The sequence below is a fragment of the Giraffa tippelskirchi genome, chromosome 4 (genome assembly GCF_054371585.1).
Source record: "Giraffa tippelskirchi isolate mGirTip1 chromosome 4, T2T-mGirTip1v1.2.pri, whole genome shotgun sequence".
In the NCBI taxonomy this organism is placed as follows: domain Eukaryota; kingdom Metazoa; phylum Chordata; class Mammalia; order Artiodactyla; family Giraffidae; genus Giraffa; species Giraffa tippelskirchi.
In genome coordinates this window covers 128,911,197-128,934,357 of record NC_137278.1, presented here as the reverse complement: position 1 = coordinate 128,934,357, position 23,161 = coordinate 128,911,197, and the positions used below count along the sequence as shown (strand labels likewise).

Genomic DNA, 23,161 nt, shown 5'->3' with positions numbered 1-23,161 from the left:
ACCTGGAGCACAGAGACTTCCCCTTATATACAGGCAGCCAGCTGGGCTTGGCCCTAGAGTCAGCGAGATGCAGCGCCTTTCCAAGGTTTGGCTTGCCTGCAGCCATACAAGTTATTTACGAGCCTCAACAGTATGATAAACACTACACACCTAGCTCCCAGGATGGCTCTCAAAGTTGCTGCACACGCAAGATCACTCGTGTGGTAATCATGTTATCAGGCAAAATCTCTCTTTGAGAGTTTGCGACTTAGGAAAATGGGACCCCACATCTGCCACCTGCTGCTTCCTGGTAGGATTTCATAACCTCCTGTCACAGAGATAGGGAAGTTTCCATTCGTGCCTTGCTCGCAGAAGCTGCTCAGCACATTCTCCTGGAGCCTGGCAGGTGCAGCTCCCCACACTTGAGTTTCAGAAGGAGCTCTTCAGCCTATTTCTGAGATCTGTCCTCCAAACCTCAGAGCTCATCAAGTGCTGTCTTTAATAAATGAAAAATTAAAAGAAGCTCTTTTGTTAAATGTAAACTTTATAAGTGAGCTGCGTTAATGTCAGAGAAGTAGGAACTATCATGGAACAGGATGGGTGGGTGGGTATGTGCTCTGAAAAAAACCAGAAGGGAGATGCTTGTTCTTTTCTAGCTTTCTGGTTTTTCCTTCTCCTCAGAGATTGACCAGAGCAGGAACAGAACAAGGGCAGAATCAGCAAGAGAAAACAGGTGCAAATGGATGGCATGCAAATACCAGTCGAAAAAGTGTATGGCAGGAATTCCCTGGTGGTCCAGTGCTGAAAGCGCAGGTTCAATCCCTGGTCAGAAACTAATATCCCACAAGCCACAAGGTATGGCCAAACACAAACACACACACACAAGCATATGGAGAATGAAATAAACAAACAGATGTTATTTCATACATTCTGTAAAACAAAGGAGTGGCAGTGAGATCTGATGAGTGTTTCAGGACTCACACTAGACTGTATGAGGAGACAGATGTAGATTTGAAAGACAGAACAATGATGGAAGTCAGGAAAGTTGGCCTGAGAGGTTAAAATTGCTTCTGGACAACAGTAATGTCCATAGGAATAACATCAATAATAATAATGATAGTAATTATAATGGCAAGCTAGAATAAAAATAGCTAATTAATAATAATGTATCAATAACTGACCAGGTACCAGGACTGGTCTACATGTTGTTGTTTAGTTACAAAGTTGTATCCAACTCTTTTGCACCCCCATGTATCCCACCAGGCTCCTCTGTCCATGAGATTTCCCAGGCAAGAAGACTGGAATAGGTTGCCATTTCCTTCTCCAGGGGCTTTTCGTGACGCAGGGATCAAATCCACGTCTCCTGCATTGGCAGGTGGATTCTTTACCACTGAGTCACCAGGGAAGAGCTTTATATATATTAACTTTCAATAAATGCTTTGAGATAGACACTACTATGCTACCCACTTTTAAAATGAGGAAACTGAGACACAGAGGTTGGACAGCCTGCCAAGTTTACATAGATGGCAAACAGCGTGGCTGGGATTTGAATGGGGGATGCCAAGCTGCAGCGCACAAGATCCTAACCCACATTATATGACAGCACAGAAGCTGAATTCAGGCTGTGCTGCCCACTGTGTGTAAAATCAGATAGTATGGGAAGCCACTCCCTTGGAGAGAGCTCCAACGGCAGAAGGCCTGTTTTATCCCTTTGAGTCCATGGCTCTAGACACGTGCACATGCTTGGAAAATGTTTCTCCAGTTTACTCTGAGAAGGAGAGATTCAGAATTCAGTAGGGATTTTGCTGCCAGTTCGGTTATGTCGCTCAATCGTGTCTGACTTTTTGCGACCTCATGGACTGCAGCGTGCCAGACTTCCCTGTCCATCACCAACTCGTGGAGCTTGCTCAAACTCATGTCCATCAAGTCGGTGATCTGGATTTTGCTGCCATTCAGATGCAAAGGGACCCAGCATGCATTGCAGTGGGTCAGGAAACAAACCCCAGGGGCCTTCCTGGAGAGCAGCACTTGGTTAGTCTTAATGGGCAGTAGTGGCACTGGGATCTGGGAAGACCTGGACCCTACACAGACTTTCATTCTGACGCTTCTTAGAAGCCAGGCATGCTCCTCACCCTGGCATGTAAATACAGAATTGAAGACTCTGAGCAGTGGATTCTGACTTCAGCTGGCTTTAAGCTACCCTGAGTGATATTGATCAGTCCTAGACTTAAGTGTGAGGGCTCCACTGGGGAATACAAACTCTGCAGGAGAGAGGATGTCAGTGAAGACCATCTGGCCCCATCACCCTGTGGTTATGAACCAGGACACCCTCTCCAGCCTGCTCCTCACCACTGTGCTTTTTCCACCTTCTTTTTCCACAGTTTTTGCCCTACACTCTCCTCCAGAAAGTGCCCCTCACCTCCCCAGTGCTCCCCTTCCCCTCATCTCCATGGCACTGTTGTCTCAGACTCTGTCCCAAAGCTACCATTCTTGAGCTGCTACAGCAACCATCTCTTAAGGGAATGAGTAATCCAGATCTTGTCCCTCACTGGGAACAATGGGACTTGGGATGGTCTTGGCAGGGTGATGCCTGTTGCCTAATCATCTTTTAACAAGCAATCAAAATCCTTTTAGCTCAGCACACTCCCTCATGAGACATATCACTGCATAATCGATTCCTTCTAGCAGTTTGGAGGGGTGTGTATATGTGTATGTGTGTGTGAGTGTGTGTGTTCATTCTTACCTCGGCCAGCCCACAACTGATCTTTGCAGAGATCCATGTTCCAACCTCAAACTAAGAAACTGACATAGAGAAGAATCAAAGAGTCAAACAGTCAATAGACAATTTACAGAACTGCAAAACTTACTCTAGCTGCTACTAGAAGCAACAAGAAGGCATAAAATAACCGTCAGCTTATATCTGCATCCTACACCTCACCAAGAACAGATGCAGACACGATTCCCACAAGAGTCCTGAGAACTAGGCAGTCATGCTGTTTTCAAGCCATTTTATGAAACATAAAACTGAGACTCAGAGGGATTCAGCATCTTAAATACTCCAGCTCGGAAAAGAAACATCTGGGACTACAAGTTGAGTTTTCTGGTTCTGATTCAAGTGTCCTTCCTCTGAAACTGGAGAAGAGCTCAAGGATGGGCTGGAGGAATTGGTTCCTATAAATGAGTGGGAAGAGAATCACTCCAAGATGCCACCATCTAACCTGCCTATCAAAAAAGTGAGAAGGCAGACCCAGAGATGTCAAAAAAATTTCCCAAGTCATACAGTCAATTCCTGGGAATCCTGCAATTCCTGATCAAACTTCCATTCTCTTTTCACTGCTTACTTTTGAGGTCACCTCAAACGACTGGAAACTGAAATGCTGCCTGCTAACCAAGTTCAAGTCCTTCCAAGTCCCCAGGATGGTGATGAGTGTGTGGTGATATTAAAAAGCAAAGATGGGAGAAAGATGCTAACCACAAGCCTTCATTTCTGGCTTGTTTGTGTTCCCTACATTTATAAAAGTAAAGGCAAAGTGCAACCATAAAGAAACACTAACACTGACAGGCACCAGTCATGTGTTAGGAGCTACAATTCATTTAAAAATCACAAAAAGTCCATGTGGCAGGAGTTATTAGCCCCATTTTAAAGAAAGGACATCATAGAAATCTGTTGTATAGCACAGGGAGCTCAGCTTGGTGCTCTGTGATGACCTAGAGGTGTGGGAGGGGGTAGGAGGACAGAGGTTCAAGAGGAAGGAGATACATGTGTACATACAGCAGACTCACTTTGTTGTACAATAGAAATTAACATAACATTGTAAAATTATTATCTTCCAATTTAAAAAAAAAGACATTTTATGTTCATAAATATGTGCCCAGGTGGTAACTGACAAGGCAAGCTCATTAGACTCAAGTACATGCCTGCCTTCATCCATCCCATGGGTCTCATCTTGCCATTGGCCTGCCTCCACCACCTGCATCACTTTCAGCTTTATCACCCTCTTACCAGGGCACACATGTTGACCTTGCCATTCGCTTGTTTTGCCCAGGCCAAATTCTCTTGTTCCCTTTTTCTCTGTGCCACTCCATCTTCCAATCCTACTTCTACTCTTCTCTGAAAGACCTTCAAGTTGTCTTGGCAACTGTCTTCAAACTCCTGCCCATAGTCAAGATCTCAATTCTTCAGCATCGGGGCCTGAATATCTGTTTTTGGTCTAGCAGGCCTTGAAGACAGATGCCTATATCTCGTCTGTTCCATTGAGCAGTGGACAGGCCCACTCCTCCAGGGAGTGTTCCTTGATTAACACCACTCAGCTGCTCCACTGGTTTCTTTTCCTAAGCTCAGTTGCTGCCAGATTCAAATGCATATTGATGTATCAGTTGGCTCATTTTCACTTGTGTGCATATGTGTTTGCTGTCTCCCAGTTGCTTTGTAAACCTTCTGAAAGCAAGACTAAGTCCTCTGTGCCTTTGGGTGCCTTCTCAGCCCCGTTCTTTCCCCAGCTTCCCACAGGATTTCCTGTCCCTGAAGGGTAACCCCACCAGTGCCAGACAGAGTGCTGGAGCACCTCTAATCCCCAGGATCTTCACACACACTGCCCAGAACTGATCACCCAGATGAGGCTGTCACAGGCAGGCTGAGGGGAGAGAGAAGGGCAGTGTGGTGTTATTTTGAGAGCTTTTCGAGGGATGGGACTGAGAAAAGCATCAAAGAGAGACATGCAATGACAAGCCACCCAGCCCTGTGGGACTCCACCAGGGATGTGGGAGAAGAAAATTGCAGGGCAGTGGGGAAAGCTAAAGGCTGGGAGGCCTAAAGGAGAATCACAGACAATGGGGAGGCGGGGTGAGATGTTGAAAGCTGGCTGTCAGCAGAGCAAGGGCCGAGGCTCCTTACACAGGAGAGACAGGTGAAGAGCTAGGGGCAGCCTGTTCCAAGACTGACAGCAAAGGAGGCCCCCAGCAGTCACCCACTGGCAATGCTGGAGCAGAGTAGAGGCCAGAAAAGAGGAAGTTCAAGATGAGTATGTGGAAGAAGAGAGGTAGAGATTGTCTTACTTTGAGGCATAGAGTCTACCTCCTGACTGCAAATTTCTAGCTGTGTGACCCTAGGCAGGTCACTTACCCTCTCTGATCTTTCTTTCCTCATCTATAAAATAGAGACTATATCTAACTTACAGGGAAACTGAAGTGTAGTAGATGATAGAGAGAGGGAGCAGAGATTCTCTCTCTCGCTTTCACATTTGGAAAGACCTAAAAGAAGACATAATAATCAGGAAAAGCTTTGGAACAAGCCCCATCTTTCACTGAAAACAGTGAAAAGACCTGGGAAGGGAGTTCAAGTTCTTGAAATGAGGGCATCTTGTGGGTGGAAACCTAAGGGAATCATGGGGTCCACAAATCTGTAATAGGAAGCTAGGGGCCCATCACTACAGAAAGGAACACTGAGTGCACCTGAGCTGAAGGGAATTAGACCAGGCTGGTAATAACCCCCCCGGTGGGATGCCTGCTTTGTTGGGCAGGGACGATCCCTGGGGCCGGGCACACTGAGACAGGTGTGGAAGCCGGGCCACATCACCGGAACACCCCTAAAAGCCATTCAGGCATAGCACTGGGATGTTCGGAACAGATCCTCCAAGCTGGAGAAGCTCCCAACATCCCAAGTTCCCAACTCAGCCTTGCAACATAGCATTAATCAATTTGAAGACATACAATTTCCAGGACTGATCAGAAAGCTGATAAAAACCAGGGCAGTGATTCTAACAAAAGAATGGGAGTTACACTGAGCTTGAAGAGGAACCATCAGAACACCTGGCTTATAATTTGTAGACACCTCCTGGGCCAAAGGGCCGGTCACTGAGGATGAGGCAACGTTCTTGAGAGACTTCCTTAGACCAAAGACTTTTCCAGCCCAGAAACATACGCCTTGTCAGACGGAGTGAGAATTTTATTGAGCCATGGTTGCTCCTCCTCTTCACCGTGTCTCAAGATCGAAATCTATGTAGATAAGAAGCTAGTGGAATTACATTTAGATTCCCAGAGCTCCCCACCCTGTCCCAGCCTCTCAGAGGGAGGGTCAGCTGGCACACTTTCCCTGGGAGTCTTGCTGCCCTGGGTGCCGTGCCCCCGCCTGTCCGCCCCTCTGCTGGTGGATGGATGGGTCTGCTTGGCTCTCCCTCTGAGTATCTGCCTTGCAGAAATAGCATGGACCAGAAGCAGGGATGGCGCACCTTATGGCCTGTAGAAGGGACCACATGTGATCTCCACAGCACTTTCCCAATGTCAGTGAGGGTCATCTGAGAGAATGCATGTGAAAGCAGTTTGTACATAGTAAAGGGTTGTGGACCCATTCATGTTTTTCACCAGGATGAGCTAAAGATGAGAGGCATTTGCTCCTGATGGGATCTCTCCTTGTCTCTAACAGGAATAATGTTTGTACCAGGAAACCTCCTCTGATCTCTTTTCGTGCCCAGCCCCATTGCTCAGCCCCAGAATATCACGTGAAACTTCTCCTTAGAGTCCAAGATCCTTCCTTCTCCTTTGCCTTCACACCTCACTGCTTTGTGGAATCTCTGTTCCAAGAATCCTAGGATTCAGGCACATAGTTCCCTCCATCTGCCCCCGAGTCTTCCATGATGGGGATGGTCAGGGCTTCTGAAAAGAAAAGGCAGGGCTGTGTTTTCTGAGTCAATCCCAACTCCTGCCCAGAAGGAGAAGTATGGGAAAGACGGCCTCTGGTTGGCCTTGCCCTTGTATTTTTTTCCAGAGCCAATTTGGATTCCCTAAGAACATCATACACATCATACACACGTGCATGATCCCAGGGATAATCAAATCCACACCCTGAAATAGGTCTGGTGATGCCAGAAAACAGTCCTAGTTAGAGAGCTCTTGGCCTCTCCATGACTTAATCCTTCCTTGGCATCTGACCTCAGTTTTCCTAAATATAAAATAGAGAGTAGAATTCCTTTTTTCTCGGGCTTCATTGCACAAACTCTTAGGGCAACAAAGACATGAAATGCTGCCATACACACAACCCCACCCATCCTTTACTCCATCCCTCAACCTCCTGCCAAATGGTTAGCCAACCTCAGCTTACAATGTGCTAAGTCCATGTGGCCTCTCTCACATCAGGATTGATTAAAAAATGCTTCTAATATTGAGCCAAATCTGCTGCATTCCCACCTGTCCATCTTAGTCATCTCTTCTAGGCTGTTTCTACAGATGAGAAAAAGGAGGCTCTGCACATTACACCCTTCCTGGTCCCCATGCCTCTCCTCAAAGCCAGTGCACCCTACTCTCTCATGTGCTGTCACTTTCAGCTGAATACTTTCAATCATGTTTCTACTCACTGCTGTTTATCCATGTCTTCCCATCCTGGTCTTTGTGCTCTTTTGACTTTTAAGTGTAGAAATTGTATTTGTCTGCTCCCTTTATCCCTCCCTTTGGGCAGCCCCTCTGCCCACATTTCCCTTTCCCAGTTCTTGCCCCACAGGCCCGCTTCCAAGACAGGTGAGATGGGGAGAAACTTCTCCAAGAGAATGTAGGGGTAACATGCGGACACGATGTCTCATCAAAATGAGTTGCAGTTCTATTTAAATGAATCCCATATCCAGATTCCATCTGTATTCCTTCAGAGAATGAGAAAGCAGGTCACATCTTTTACGTGACTCCTTCACATGGACTCAGAAGTATCACAGAGGATAAGATGATGGCTTAACCTGCTCCATCCTTTAATTTCTGCATCTCTGCCTCCCTCGGGGACATAAGTTAAAGACACCCCTGACCATAAGCTCTGCTGAATTAATGGCCTCAGCTTTTTCTCTCTCCAGTTCAGTTTCTCATACCTGGCTGTCCCCTGTCATTCACACACACTTTCACACTTTCTGATCTTCAAAACTCTGAGCAGACCATTTCCCTGTCTGGAGGGCCCCTTCCTGACTCCATGTCCACAGCTGCTCTGACTCTGCTCCCCTACTTGTTCTACTTTCCAGCCCTTCAAGAGCCTGTTGAGACCAAACTTCCCTTCCCCACTATGTGCACCTCCTACGGTCCCCACTGCTCCTGTGCAGTGCGTCTGCCTCTGTCCTCAATATGGCCTTGCTTACACCCTCAGGCCAGGGGGTCCATGGGGGCCCAAACTCCAATTTCCTCTCCCACTGAACCCTCCCCGTTTGTGTTGTGAGTGCCTTCAGATTCCGAAATGTGTTCATTCAACATCACATTCCCAGTGCATAGGCCGCTGCCTGCCACACAATGGGAGCAAAACAAATTCCTCCTGAACAAATGTGTAACTGACTTTTCAAAGATTAGCCACTTTAAGGCTTATATTAGTATGATTATGTGTGCAAGGTTTTTGAGAATCAACTATTACTCATGCAATAAAAAACTAATAAAAGCTGTAAACTTTACTTTTCAATTATGAATAATTTCAGAAGCTTGCAGAAAGTAAAAAAAGAATAAACTCATGTGATCAAACAGCAGTTTGGAGAGCACAGAAAATTTATTGTAGAGACACCAGAAATGTCAAGCCCTTCAAGGTATAACCTTCAACCAGGAGATGATGAGGTCACAGTACTTCCTAGGGAACCCACACTGAGTCCAGCAGATGCCTCAAGAGTTTCACTGACATGGACATCGTATTAGGATTCCGCGAACAAGCGGAAGTAAATCCAGATCTAAGCAGCAAAGCCGGCTCTCTCTCAAGGCCCACAAGGCCCCATTAGTTGGTCATACTTTCCCCATCCTGTCCCCTCCAGCATATCTCAAGTATCTTATATGAGACACAAAATAAACAGAGTCTCACAAAGAGAGAATCACAGAGAACAGGAGTCAGGAGGGACTTTACAGTCTGGGAAGAGCATGAAGCTGTACCTTGCAAACAACCGGCAGCTTGCAGAATAGTTCAGGGTTGAACCTTCCCAAGACCCAAGCGTAATTCTCAAACTCCTCAGGGCTTGGGCACCTGGACAGATCAGTGCTGGGCTGCACGTGCCCAGCCTGCTGGGCAATTCTCCAGAGGGTCATTATGAAGCAGAGCAGGAGGGGCCACACTTCCAAAGAATGGAGCTTCCAAAGGAAGTCAGGACAGAATGAACCAGACTGCTGTCCATCGACTCCTTCACTCACTGCTAGTTACAGTCCTCCCTGTGGACAAGCATTTCTGCTCTCTGGATACCCCGTCTTGGGCTGTTAACCCAAGGGATAATGTTTCCTGACACAGAGATTCAGAATCAGGACCAGACAGGACATAGAGATGTCTGATGTGTAAATTCACACTCTCCAGCAATAGCAATGGATGGGGCTACAGACTAAGAGGCAGGAATTGACCCCTGGCACAGAAGTTCTCCTTACCAAGCTGGCCTGCCTTTTCCTCAGCTACTCACCCAAAGACCTCATTTTCAAGTCCCCTAAGGTAGCATTCCCCAACATTTTTGACACCAGGGATTGGTTTTGTGGAAGACAATTTGTCCCTGGACCAGAGGGTGGGGGGAAATGGTTTCTGGATGATTCAACTGCATTACATTTATTGTGTATCTTATTTCTATTATTATTATATCAGCTCTACTTCAGGTCATCAGGCTAATATTAGATCCTGGAGATTGGGAACCCCAGCCCTAAAGAACGGATTATTATTCACAGAGAAGCCCAGGAGCAAGAAGGGGAGCCTGGAGTGAGAAAAAGAGACTGGGGTGAGAAACTTGGTATAGTGACATCAACTCTCCATTATCTGCAAGTGTCCTCAAGGACAGAAGCAGGGCCAGCTGAGGTATCTGACTTGAGAATGTGCCTGGCTGTTGTTTGGACTACCGGTCAGTGTCCTCCAAATACAGATCTGCCGTTTGGGATTATCCACCTGATTCCCTGTCTAGAGTGGAATTTATTGGTGAAACTGCTGAGACCCATCGGGAAAAGGTAAGGGGATGGGGGTCAGGAAGGGCGTGGCGGGTGGGGGGCAGGAGGTGGTGCTTGTGAGCCACGAGGCGTTGCAGAAGCCTGACGTCCCAGACGCCGCCGGGCGCTCTACTCCAGAATTCGCCTGTGGGAGGTGCTGGTAGACGTTTGGATTATCTGTATTCTGGAGGCGCCGCCGCTTCCGCCCGCGTACTTGCTGCTACTTTTGCTACTCCCTCGGTAGCTCCCACCGCCGCTCCCATAACCGCCTCCACTGCCCCCTAGAGAGCCCCCTCCGTAGCCGCCCGAGACCCCGCGGGAGCCGCCGCCGCTGTAGCCTCCACTGCTGCCGCCGCCTGCATAACCTCCGCCGCCTCCGTAACCTCCGCCTCCGCTGTAACCTCCAGAACCCCGGGCACCTCCACCGATGGTCAGCTGGCTGCTCTGCACAGCTGTGGGGGCAAGGACAGCCCACAGCGGGGTCAGAGGACTGGGCAGGGCGGACCCGCCTGCACCTACCCTCGGAGCAGCCCCCTACATCCTTCATCACTGGCAGCATCTGACTTGCCAAAAGGATGGATACAAGTCTCCCCATTTCAGAAGTATTCCTCCTCATACCAAGGGATGTCAGGGCGCATTTTCATTGTTGCTACACCCTGAGGAATTCTAAGCCACTGCTGATTATTAGGCATCATAAAAATCATAATAAAGGAGAACTAAGGTCGAATATCATTTCAACCTATTTCTCTGGGCTGTGCAGTTGTCCTTGCTTACTTTGCTCTTCCTTGTGTAGTACTGGACACAAAAATGCCCGCTGCCAGATTTCTGCTGGCCAGTCTTCTCATGGGCCCTCCCTCCCCCAGCCCCAACCAGCCCCACTCCTGGGCTCTGCTACTTACAGATGCTCACTTGGCTCTGCAGCTCCCCTGACATCCTGTAAAAACCAAGGTGCACACAGTCAGCATTATCCGCAAAGCCTGCAGGAAAGCAATCATCAGCCAGGAGACATCAGGAGCAGGGGAGGTGTGTTGGGAGCAGGAAGGTCAGGGAGTCAGTGCAGGCAGAGGGGATTTGAAGCATTTTCGTGAAGCTTTTTAGCATTGGGGGTCACCACCTAGCTGCAGTGGCTTAAGTTGTGGTATTAGGGACGTTGCACTGGGGAACAGGACAATGATGACAATGACGCTGCCCACTCACACGTCCTCTGCTTCTGACTTGAACCACCAGTCTTCCCAGGAAAGCTAGGATTGTATAAATAGGGACTCTAAATAATCCCACTGCTCCAGGGCTGCAGCCTGCCTGCGCTCTGGCCAGGAAACACAGCCCACCTGCTCTCCTCGCCCTCCAGCAGCTTGCGGTAGGTGGCAATCTCCACGTCCAGGGACAGCTTAGCTCCCAGCAGTGCCTGGTAGTCACGCAGCAGGCGGGCCAGCTCCTCCTTGGACTGCTGCAGGGCAGCCTCCAGGTCCTGCAGCTTCTGCTGTGCATCCTGGAGGGCCTGGTGTCCCCTCTCCTCTGCATCAGAAATGAGCGTGTGCATCTGCTCAGTCTACTCGGGAGACAGTCAAGGAGAAGAACCATGTGGGGCATGAGTTTCCAGAGCTTCATGAGGCAAGGCGTCATGGGATGTAGAAGCTCTGATCAGCCCCTGAGCATCCATCTCACCTGCTTTTTGATGTTGTCAATCTCTGCCTGCAGCCTCTGGATGGTGAGGTTGAGTTCGGTGATCTCCGTCCTGCTGGTCTTCAGCTCGTCTCCATGTCTTCCCGCTGTGATCTGGAGCTCCTGGTACTGAGGGTCAAGGGCAGCATCATGGTCAGCCTGCTGCTCATCACACACTCCTCCAGGAAGGAGTGAGTCTGCCTTTCCAGAACCTGTCCAAGGCTGCTCTCCCCTAGGGAAGGTCCCAGAGTAAGCCTCCCAAGAGCTGTGATCCCCCATACACACACTCACACTTGTACCAAACCTCCTTCATCTGAACTGTGACACCACACACACACACACACACACACACAGAGACATGCACACACAGACACACACACATGCACACACAGACACACACACCCACATACACACACACACACACACACCTATATCTCAAGACAGAGATTCAGAATCAGGACCAAACAAGACAACCAGCTTCTTAATGCCCCCTTTTACCTCCTTTTCCCACATCTAAACTTTTGCCCACCATTGATTTGGTGATGCCATCCAACCATCTCATTCTCTGTTGCCCCCTTCTCCTCCTGCCCACAATCTTTCCCAGCATCAGATTCTTTTCCAATGAGTTGGCTTGTCTCATCACGTGGCCAAAGTATTGGGGCTTCAGCTTCAGCATCAGTCCTGGGCCCCTCTCACTTTTCCCATCCCACCATATTCCTTCTTCCTCTTTTCCAGAATGACTTCTCTAACACTCAGGACCTTAATTCTTCAGAGGCCCTCAGCATGTTCCCTGTTTATTTGCATTTTCCTGTCTATCTCCATTCCTGTATCTATGGGCCCCATCAAGAGGACCTCCACCTGCAGGCCATCAACAAAACCAGGCTCTCAATGACTGTTACAGAGGAAGCAGAGGAGGGTGCCTCTGAAGAAAACAAGGGAGAGGGTGGGCTCAAGTGCATCTCTGCATTCTGAAGTCTTCACTGTTGACCATCTATCTCCCCAGTCTGTTGCCAAACCCCATGGCACTCAGAACACCTGCCTGCAGGACAGTGGGTTAGAGGCCAGCCATGATTGGAGTTGGCCACAGGTAATCCACAAAGCAAATCTCAAGCGCCAGGTGTTCAGAATTTAGTGACTGGCCTTTGACTCTTAACTGCAGTGTTCACCCTCCAGAAAGTTCTGAGTCCATTTATGTTAAACAAGTCACCAAGGATGTACCCCAAAACTTAGCTACAAAGATGTTTATCTGAAAACTGGAGACATATTCTTACCATGAAATACCACACTACTGTTAAAAATTATGTCAAATAGTTAATGTCAGAGAAAGATATTTGCAAGTAATAAATGAAGAGAAAAATATAAAAAGATATTTTTAAAGATATCATTATGAAAAAATAAGAAAACATCATGGTGGCTGAGAACATGGATGTGTAGATGGTGCACCTGAATTTAATTAAATTCTGCCTCTGCTACTTCCCAACCTTATATAAGAGCCAAGGGAAATTGGTAACGTCGTACTCTATTATTGGTAAAACAATAAATGAATCTTTACCTCATAGCATTGTTGTAAGGAGTAAATGAAATTCTATGTATAAAAGCACTTAGTGCAGTGCCTGATATGTGTGAGTTTTCAATAAAGGCTAGCTACAAAGAACGAGTGGAAAATATGCTGACATATTCATAGTGGTAGTGGGATATGAGTAATCTTTAGCAGTAATCTTGAAATTTTCTATAGTAAACATGTTTTACTTTAGAAATAAGGAAAAGACAATACAAGTTCTGGGGATATGCTTGGTTCAGGGTACCAGGCCTGGTCTGGGGATGGTGATGCTTACCTTGGTCTGGTACAGGGCCTCAGCCTCGTCCTTGCTCCTTTGTGCAATCTCCTCGTACTGGATCCTCACGGCATCGATGATGCTGTCTAGATCCAGGGACCGGTTATTGTCCATGGACAGGATGACATTGGTGTCGGTGATGTTGGTCTGTATCTGAGACAGCTCCTGCAAGGCATGGAACACAAGCTGACTCCTTCCACTCCCCTCCTGGGACTTCAGTTTCTCTCTACTGCCCCCCACAAGGCTCTCTGGGGAAGCCTTGAGAGAGAAAAGCTCTCTGGGAAAAGCTCTTAGAATCACTGTTGTGTACCCAGAGGGAACTTCACTAAAGACACAGGCATCTGGATCTAGGCTCGGAGGAGAAGAAGGGAGCCTGAACTCAGAGCCACCCATCATGCCTTTTCTAGACCCTCCATCCCTCCTTACTCTGGCTTGGCCAACATCTTGAGCTGGACCTCCAGCCAGGCAGGCTTGTTCCTTGAGATCACATGAGCTCCCAGAGGCAGCAGAAAAGACTCCATGTGTGTAGATGCTCAGACTCGCTTTAGCATCTGGGCTCCACCACTAACCAGCTGGGTGACTGAGCAAGGAACTCAGTCTCTCAGTGTCCCTGTTCTCTTGGAGATACCCAAGACCCAGTAAAGCTCCCAGCACAGCATCCAGTCCAGAGAAGGTGCCTCCAAGTTAGACCAGGGTTGGGAGGAGTGTGTTTCCCCACCTCTCCAGTCTTCATCTGTGTTCCCTTTAAGACCCACACTGCCCTCTCCCGCAGAGTTCCTTGATGGCCCCATCTGCTCCCCAGTGCTGATGAAGCTGTCTGGTTGGTTTTACCTGATATGTCCTGGGCATTAACCTTCCTTTCCAGACAGAAGCAGAGACTGTTTCACCATCTCCCACCTCCTATCTCCAGGGCCCCACCCAGAATCCTGAACTTTGGGGGTTGAAACAATAGCTGACTCCAGGCCCGCAGACTTGAGGTGACTGGGGAGAGGCATCCCCAGGGGGCAAGGTTGGGTGTCAGACCTCCCCCTCTTACAGCCCACACCCCCAACAGATGTAGAAAAGAGAAGGGTTTCTTATGAGGACTGAGCTCATCATCTCACAGAAATATTTAAGATATTCACTTACCGATTGAAATAAATATTTCAGGAAATCGACCTCCTCAAGCAGAGTGTCTGCCTTGGACTGCAGGTCTGCTTTGCTCAGATAAGCAGAATCCACATCCTGAACAGCAAGCAAAGACAGTCTGACTTGGTTGCCCTGCCACCAGCTGTCTGGGCAGCCTTGGGCAAGTGGCAAAGCCTCTCTGGGTTTATTTCCTTGCCTGCAAATTTCCTCTCCTCACTCAAATAAGGGGCCAGCAAACCTGGGCTTTCCTGGCCAGAAGGAAGTGTTCATCATCTCCTCATCCTGGCCAGTCATGCAAAACACCCCAGGTCCTAAGGCCCCCACACAACACACTCACATGCTGCCCATTCATTTAATTCCACTTTCAGGACTCTGGAGAGATTAAAAACTCAAAACCTTTTCAAGATTCATATTAGCAACACACTTTTGAGACTTACTGTTTCAGGGTCAGGGCCCCAGCATTTGGGAAACACTCTCGACAAGCTGGCCCCCAAGCTCACCTGTCCACCCCTCAGTTCTACTGCATCCCAAAGGAGTCCCTGCCTCTTCTCAGCCTCCTGAACCCACAGTCCCCCTCTGAACACCCCCATCCCTCACCTTCTTCAGGACAACAAAGTCATTCTCACTGCTGGTCCTCCGGTTGATTTCTTCCTCATACCTGTTGGGGGGAGGTCAGAAACACAGATAGGTTGCAAGGGCTGACCTTGGCTCCTTGAGATTTTTCCTTGCAGTGGGAGGCTTGGAATTGCCCAAACATTTATGGTCCTGGACTCTGGCTGTCCCCTGCCAGGGCCTGCCACTCTCACTGACAAGCAGCTGGAGCCACCTCCTGGCTCTCCAGGTCAACAGAGGGCACAACCCCCCAATGTGGAAAATCCAGAGCCACATAGAACATCCCCAAAATGACCTTTTTATTTTACTATCTTACCTTTGTAAATGTGTCCAGTTCAATCATTTTTTTAAATAAGAACCTAAATAACAACCACTTTTACTAAATTTTTTAAAAGAGAAAAAAATTTCACCTGCCATTCTGCCTCCCCATCACCTTCAGTGTGCATTTCGCTTCCCCCTTGTTGACTCACACACATGTGACTCTACCCACTCAACGCAGTAAGCACGTCAAAGTGATGTTAAGAGAAGCACTCTACACCCCCAGCAAGGGGGGCGGGGGTTGGGGGGAGGCTGCTCAGTTGCCTATATGGGTCAGGAGCAGCTAACCTAGAATTAAGCAAGTCATGTCACTCCTACCATTATTACTAATAATAGCTAGTGCTTATCGAGTGCTTCATATGTGCAAAAACAATCTAAGAACTATTAAGAATATTTTATCTAAACCAGTGGTTCCCCATATGTGGCTCCCAGTCTACCAGCATCAGCATCACTTGGAAACGTATTAGAAATAAAAGCCCTCTGGGCTCATTACAGACCAATCTGATTTCAACAAGCTGATGCATGCTCAAATTTGAGAGCCACAGATTCCCCCCCCCCACAACAGTTCAACAAAGAGGGTACTCACTATCCCTACTTTACTAATGTGAAAAACAAAAGCTTAGAAAGATGACCTTGCAGGCAGTCAGAAAGTGGCGAAACCCACACTGGAACCCAGGCTTATGTGACTCCAACATCCATGAAGATCCTCTGCTTCCCCTCCCCACCCAGTACAATTGAGAGCTGACTGGCAATACCATCACTCCAGGGCTACCGTGTGCAAAATGGTGCCCATGCAGTTGTGCAGTGGTGCAGAGCCTGCCTGGTGCAGCCTGGTGCAGCCTGGCTGGCTGCACCTGATGTCCAGGGCCCCACCACCCCTCACCATTCACAGTAAGCCTTGCCCCATAAACCAGTCCCCTGCCTTGTTCCTCCCCACCCCTTTGCTCCTCCTGGAGCCTCACTTGTTCTTGTAGTCATCCACAACATCCTGCATGCTCTTGATCTCCAAGCTCTGGTGCATCTGCTCCGCTCTGAGAAAATCCACCTGCCTCTGCAGCTTGCTGATGTAGCTTTCAAAGATGGGCTCCAGGTTGTTGGTCTGAGTCGACGTGTTTACCTGCTGCAGTAGCTCCCATTTTGTCTGGAGCACCTGATTCTGCTGCTCCAGAAATCGCACCTAAGAACAGAAAACCTCCAAGTTCACCCCCAAGCCGTGGGTCCAAGAAGCACTCCCACGGTTATAAGCAGGTGCAGTTCCATAGCATATCCAGACCTCAGAGCATCAGGATGCCCCTCTGGGGGTCAGAAGGCTCTCTTTCTCTAGGACCAGGATGCATGAATACAGTATGGTTTCTGATGGTTGACCAATGACTGTAAGGTCAACCTGCTGAAAAATTACACTAATCAAACTGTGCTGTTGAAGGCAAGTCCCCTCCGAGTGGTACCCTGTTTCCTTTGGTTCTATCAGCTCACATGGGAGAGTTGTCTATCTCCGCCCTCAGCTCCCCATGACAACCTCAGGAAATGGTGACCCAGAGCATCTGAAACACTGGCACACCCACGGCTCATGTCTCTCTGTGGCTGAAACACTTTATGTGATTGAGGAGAAGAGAAAATAAGAGGAGGGGAGGAATAATTTTGGCTTCGAATGTTAAACAGATTCCTGAACACTCTAGCCCAGGTGCCCCCATCCTGCGACCCACCACCTCTACTGCTGCCCAGTGTGTTTTTCAGGAAGGTCACGTCATTTAAATGTTCTCATAACCCAGACAGAATTTAAAAAAAAAAAAACATGAAATTTTAGCCATGTTTTTATATTGAAGTGTAGTTGATTAACAATGCTGTGTTAGTTTCAGGTGTACAGCAAAGTGATTCAGTTATACATATACATGTATCTATTCTTTTTCAAATTCTTGAATCAGGAGTTTGGGATTGACATCTACACGCTACTATATTTAAAATAGGTACCAACAAGGACTTACTGTATAGTACAGGGGACTCTGCTCAATACTCTGTAATAACCTAAGAGGGAAAAGAATTTTGAACAGAATTTTTAAAGTAAGTATATTTTTTAAGTTATGTGATTCGTTCTAATGCCCCAAAGTAAGGACTTTGACAATGCCGGTGTGCGAGTTGTGTGTGCACTCAGTTGTGTCCAACTCTTTGCAACTCCATGGACTGTAGCTCACCAGGCTCCTCTGTCCCTGGAATTTTCCAGGCAAGAATCCTGGAGCGGGTTGCCATTTTGTCCTCCAAGGGATCTTCCCAACTCAGGGATCGAACCCGGGTCTTCTGCATTGCAGGCAGATTCTTTATCATCTGAACCATAACTAATGTCATTACTGTCCAATAAACGCTTTTATATTTCCAAACCCAGGGCTCGAACTAGTATTTGGGAAATCCCCATGTTGCAGTTTCCTTCATTAGCACAGACGATGGAGAATAGGCCTCACCCTGTGTTCTCACTGTTTCTTCCCCCAAAGCTGTGCACATGAAGGTCAAGTACAGGCTCCAGAAAGCTGGCTGGCTATGCAGATCCAGTCCCGGACTGTCCTTCCCATGATGATATGTTTGCGTCCTACCTCCACCGGTCACCTGCAGGGGGAGCCTCCACTTCTGTGCCTTAAGTGAGGACAGTGGATTTCTCCATGTTTTGCTCAGGTGTGTGTACACACACATACACACATACACATACCCACCCACACATACCCACCCACATACACACAAACACATACACACATGCCCTCCAGGAGCCGCCCAGGAGATGTGGGGAGTGGTGGGGGAGGAGGCTAACAAACTGTTTTGTGTTGTCAAAACAGAACCATGAAGATAGTTCTCCACAATGCTTAAGGTGTTGAGGGGAGACAGAATTCCCAGCCTTGAGACTGTCCATCTGAGCAGCCAGCCCTTGTTAACTTCCTTTGGCTCTGACTCTAGGCTGGAATGTGCCCAGAAAATACTCTTTCCCATGGCTCGTTTTTGTTAGCTTTATCAAAGCAAGAGATAAAGCAGCCGCCCTCACAGCTTATCCACCCAGTTTGTGACATCCCCATGAGAAATCCCTGCCACCTGGCCAGTTGTCACTCTGGTGACGATCCCAGGGAGGGGAGAGACTGGGCGCTCGTTCGCAGCCCTGTGCTCTGTGTCGTGGGGACCAGAGGAAAGGATCTTATGGTCCCACAAGGAAGCTCCATGTCAAACAATGAGGGGGCAGTGGGACAATTCTGAGTGCTAAGGGTTTAGCCCGAGCCTCCACCCCAGGCAAAGAAACTATGGCTTTCATTGGTCACCCAAACTGCAGAGTCAGAGGCTGACTTCAGGCAGTGCCAGGCAATTTTCATGAGATTTAACCACTATAAAAATCACTGAAAGCCATCATGATCTTTCCCCAGGGGCCCCCAAACACTGCTGGGCTGTGTCCCAGCAGCAGTACTCAAGAGAAGCCCAGGTAACCCAGATCAAACTTAGCATCATGCTGAGTTAAGCTTCTTCCTGGATAAAGCACACCCTACTCGACCTCCTGTGGCCCTCTCCCCCTGCAAATGACACTCCAATCACCTCTTAGTGCCTCCAGCAGCCTAGGTCTCCCCAACCCTTCACCTGGTGAAGTCCTAGTCTCCCTTTAGATCTCAACTAGGGTGGCACCCCCTGGGGTCTCCCCTTCATAAGCCCCTGTTCTTTTCCCCTGTGGCATCTATCGTGATTTCAGTCTTTTGTTTTTTAGCACATTCCTCTCCACAATGGGATGTGAACCCCAGGAAGGCAGGCTTTGTTCTCCAGTGGACACCAGGTGCTGAGACCCATAGAAACATAGCTCCCAGCACAGAGAAGACAGTTCATAAACACCATGGACTAATGAAATGCTAAGACTTTGGCATTGCTGCTAGTGTAGACCATCCACCTTGCTCATTACCCTGAACAGAGGATTCAAGCTCAGCTGAACAAAGCCAGGGCACTGTCTCTGTAGGAAGAACTGGGTCCCTGATCCTTTTTTCCTGGGATCCCTTTCCCTTGCCGTTGATTCTTAAAAAAAAAACAAAAAATAGCCTTTGTCTCCATTCCCACTCTCTGAGAGCCCAAGTCTGACACCTGAAGGGTTGACTCAATTTTTAATTCAACACATATTTATTGAGCAGCTATCAGATGCCAGGCAGTATTCTGGGTGCTGGAGATACAGCTATAAATAAAACAGACAAAATCTCTGCATTCCAGGAGTTCACAATCTGTTTGAAGAGATGACTATAAGGAAACAAACGTGAACTACACAGTGTGTTGAATGGCTGTAGGGGCCATGGAGAAAAGTAGCACACCGATGGGGGGTGGGGATGCTGATATGGGGTACTCCTTTAAGTAGGGAGATCAGGGAGGCCTCACTGAGACAGCAGTGTGTAAGCAAAGACCTGAAGGAGATGAGGGGTTCAGCTGGACCACTCCTTGGAGGGAGGAGTTCCAAGCAGAGGGAAGGGCAAGTGCAAAGCCCCTGAGGCAGGACCATGGTGGGGTACAGGAGGATGAGGGATGTAATAGTGTGCCAGTGAGCAAAAGGAAAACAGGAGTAGAGTCAGAGAAGGTGTACAGGGTCACTGTGTTGAGTTGTACCTTGGTGAGCTAAGTTCCTGCTTTCACTCTGTTCACTAAACCTTGCAGCTTGAGAGTGGTTCTACCCAGTAGCAGCAATGTGGCCTCAGTCTCACAAATGCAAGCCAGGAACTAACAGCAGCTGTAGGTTAGAGGGCCAGATCATATAGGGCCTTATAAGATCATGGCTATTATTTCTGATGAGACAGGAAGCCAACAGAGGGTTCAAATGGATGAGTGATGTGGTATGTTTTTAAAGGATGGCACTAGTGTGGTGCTGAGAATAGGCTGTACAAGGTTAAAGGTAAAAGCAGGAAGATCAGGTCAGAAGGTAGGGTCAGAAGCCACTGTGATAGAAGCCTTCTCTTCTTCCAGCTAGGCCAGAGCCCTCCTGGATAAGTACTCTCCTTGTGGTCATCACAGTCCAGGCCCTTAGGGAAGGGCAGGAAGCCATAGTCACTTGAACCTTGGCCTGTGCCCTCAGCCACATGCCATAAACCTGAACAGATGTCCTGTTAATGACAGGAACCACATCAAATCAGAGTCTCAGAAGATCAGCTGCCCATGGCCATTTCAACAATCCCCAACACTGTCTTCTTCCTGCCTTTGATCTAGCCTTGATCTTTCAGTGGTGTCTCCTTCATCTGTCATCTCCTTGTTCCCATCAAGCCGTCTTAGTCCCTGCCTATACCTGAGGTGTGATGATATTCAGCCAAATGTCTCATCCAAGGTGATCAGAAGCAGTCAGAAGCACTTTGCTCTGTTGGATTCCTCTTTGGCTGCCTCTGGACCTCAACATTCTTATCCCTCCACCCCCAACTCACCCATTGTGTCCTGGCCCCAGCTTTCACCCAGATATCAGAGGCCAGGTACACAGACCAATGGTGGACTTTGGCGATAGCTACCCTGCAGTCAGAGATAGGTCAAGCTTTGGCCTCAACACTGAACTCCTATGAGGCCTGAGGGAATGTCACTGAGCCTGCAGGGGTCTCTGGATCCCAGGGTGCTTCCCACTACATCCCCAAAGGTAAAGAAATTTCTGGGGAGCCTCCAGTGGCTTCCATGCCTCCACCACCTCTGGACAAAAGGAAATGCTGGTGGAAGGTCTTTTCCATATCTCTCCTGCTAGCCCCTGCTTGGTGGTTTGGACCTGACCCAATCTAATCTGAGGTTTAAACTAGGGAGAAGGGTTTTTTGTTTTTGTTTTTTTTTTTTGGCTCCATCTGGCCTATTCTTGGCCCTGGATGAGCTAAAATGAGAAACTCAGACAGAATCCTATATAACAGGGTATTGACTTACACCCCCAGCAATGCCCACCAGAGTCCTCAACTTGGTTCTGCTGCAGTGTACCCATTTTGCTTCTCTCTCCCTGCTCTGTGTCTCCGTCCCCACTTCCCTCCTCCTTCTTCTCTTGTGCCATGTTCTCCAGAAATTGTAACCATTTGAAATTTCCTAAAAGCGTCAAACTCTCAGGCCTCCTGGTTCTTCTGCCTGGAAACTGCCTCTGCCTTGAGAACCTGTTTGACTCTTTCTCCACCTTCAAGACCTTTACCAGCCCAGAGCTCATCACACCCTCCTTTGCGCTATGGCCCAGAGAGCGATGTCTCTATCAACACACTTCCCACACACTGTCACAATCCTCCTCCCTTTAGATCTGGGGCTCCTTGAGGGCAGGACCTGTGTCCTTGTCACCCTGCAACACCTGGAGTGTCTGGCATATAGTAGATGCTTAGTAAATGTTTGTGGGTTGTATAATTAGGTAGGTGGGTAGGTGGATGGATGGATGGAAGAATGGGTGGGTGAATGGGTAGATGGGTGAAAAGGTATATGGATGAATGAGTAAATGGATAGATGGGTGGGTGGATGAATGGATGGATGGATGAATGGAAAGTGAAAATGATGAGTGAGATTACATCATGTATTTTGTCTGATGGGTATTTTCATTCCTTGGATCTGCTTTCCTGCCAAAATGAAAAGATAAAGATGAACCCTCAAGAAGTCAAATTGAGGTCTAAATGAAGTCAGTGCTTTCTTAAGGTCCCAGGACACACACACTGGTAGTGACTGTCAGCACCAGAGACAATGTGGTGAGAGGTGGCAGAGTACAAGGTCATTTGGTCAGAGCCCAGAGACTGCCTGCCCCTGGGGCACTCACCTTGTCAATGAAGGAGGCAAACTTGTTGTTCAGAGCCATGATCTGCTCCCGCTCCTGCATCTTAACCCTCTGAATTTCAGGGTCCACCTCCAGGTGAAGTGGTTGTAAGAGACTCTGGTTAATGGTCACTTCTTGGATACCCCCTGGGGGACAAGAAGGACCAAAGCCCCCAAGCCCCAAATTGCCACCCCTAAACCCAGCACCCCCAAGACCACCTCCTCCATAGCCACCACCTCCAAAGCCACGACCCCCAAAACCACCACCTCCAAAGCTCCTGCCTCCTCCAAACCCCCCTCCTGCTCCCCCACCATGGCAGAAACCACTGGCACTTCTCCCCACTAGGCTGATGGAAATGCTTTTACTGCCACCCAGATTGTACAGGCTCCTGGAGGTAAACCCCCTTGCATGGCTCCCATACCCACCACCACCACTACCACACCTCCCTCGAGCCTGACACATGGACCTCACAGCCCGGCTCCCACCACCAGAGCCCACAGAGGAACTAGTGCCGTAAACCCGCCTGCTCCTGGAGCTGAACGCTGACTGGGAACTAAACTGGTGGCTCATGGCTCCTGGAGCATCCAGAGACTCAGATAAGAGAAAGGGAATAAAAGGAGGCAGAGAGCAGGGAGGGAAGGAGCTATGACTCCTTTGGCGGGGGATCTGACTCAGTCCTTATATATATACATGCATTTGCTGGGCTGGGCACCTTCTGAAGCCTGGGAGGGGAGTATTTATGTTTAGTTTGCCTTGCCAGCAATATCTGTTTAAAATCTCACACCTATGAGTTGCAGAAATCACACTGCAGACAAGCTTCCCCAACTCGATTATTTATCATTCATCTCTTGCCATTTAAAGATCAGAATGCAATAGTCTCTGCAGGTCAAGTAGCTGGAAACTTCTACAGTTTTCCCCCCAGATCTTGGTATCTTCTTAAGAAACTCCACCACTGAGTTGTTGGTTTGGGGGGTGTGTCCAGGAGATCTGGGGCAAATCTAGGGGG

General features: G+C 48.4%; 1 protein-coding gene across 1 annotated transcript; it reads right to left on the bottom strand.

Moving 5' to 3' along the window:
• Window positions 1-8,460: 8,460 nt before the first annotated feature.
• Window positions 8,461-22,725, bottom strand: LOC145503667 (keratin, type II cytoskeletal 1b-like). The gene is made up of 9 exons (XM_081483687.1): window positions 22,159-22,725; window positions 16,388-16,602; window positions 15,093-15,153; window positions 14,496-14,591; window positions 13,368-13,532; window positions 11,536-11,661; window positions 11,199-11,419; window positions 10,770-10,804; window positions 8,461-10,322 (listed from the first exon to the last, which is right to left on the bottom strand). Exons 1-9 carry the CDS (start codon window positions 22,723-22,725, stop codon window positions 10,000-10,002), a joined length of 1,809 nt encoding a protein of 602 aa, XP_081339813.1. The 3' UTR covers window positions 8,461-9,999.
• Window positions 22,726-23,161: the final 436 nt, after the last annotated feature.

Bases quoted from the DNA above. Each gene is read 5' to 3' on its own strand.
- LOC145503667 (XM_081483687.1), bottom strand. From the start codon at position 22,725: ATGAGCCACCAGTTTAGTTCCCAGTCAGCGTTCAGCTCCAGGAGCAGG. The intron at 15,154-16,387 runs GTGAGGCTCCAG...TCCCCCCAACAG, and splicing joins GTGGATGACTACAAGAACAA to GTATGAGGAAGAAATCAACC. The intron at 11,662-13,367 runs GTAAGCATCACC...CTTGACCCTCAG, and splicing joins AGGCCCTGTACCAGACCAAG to TACCAGGAGCTCCAGATCAC.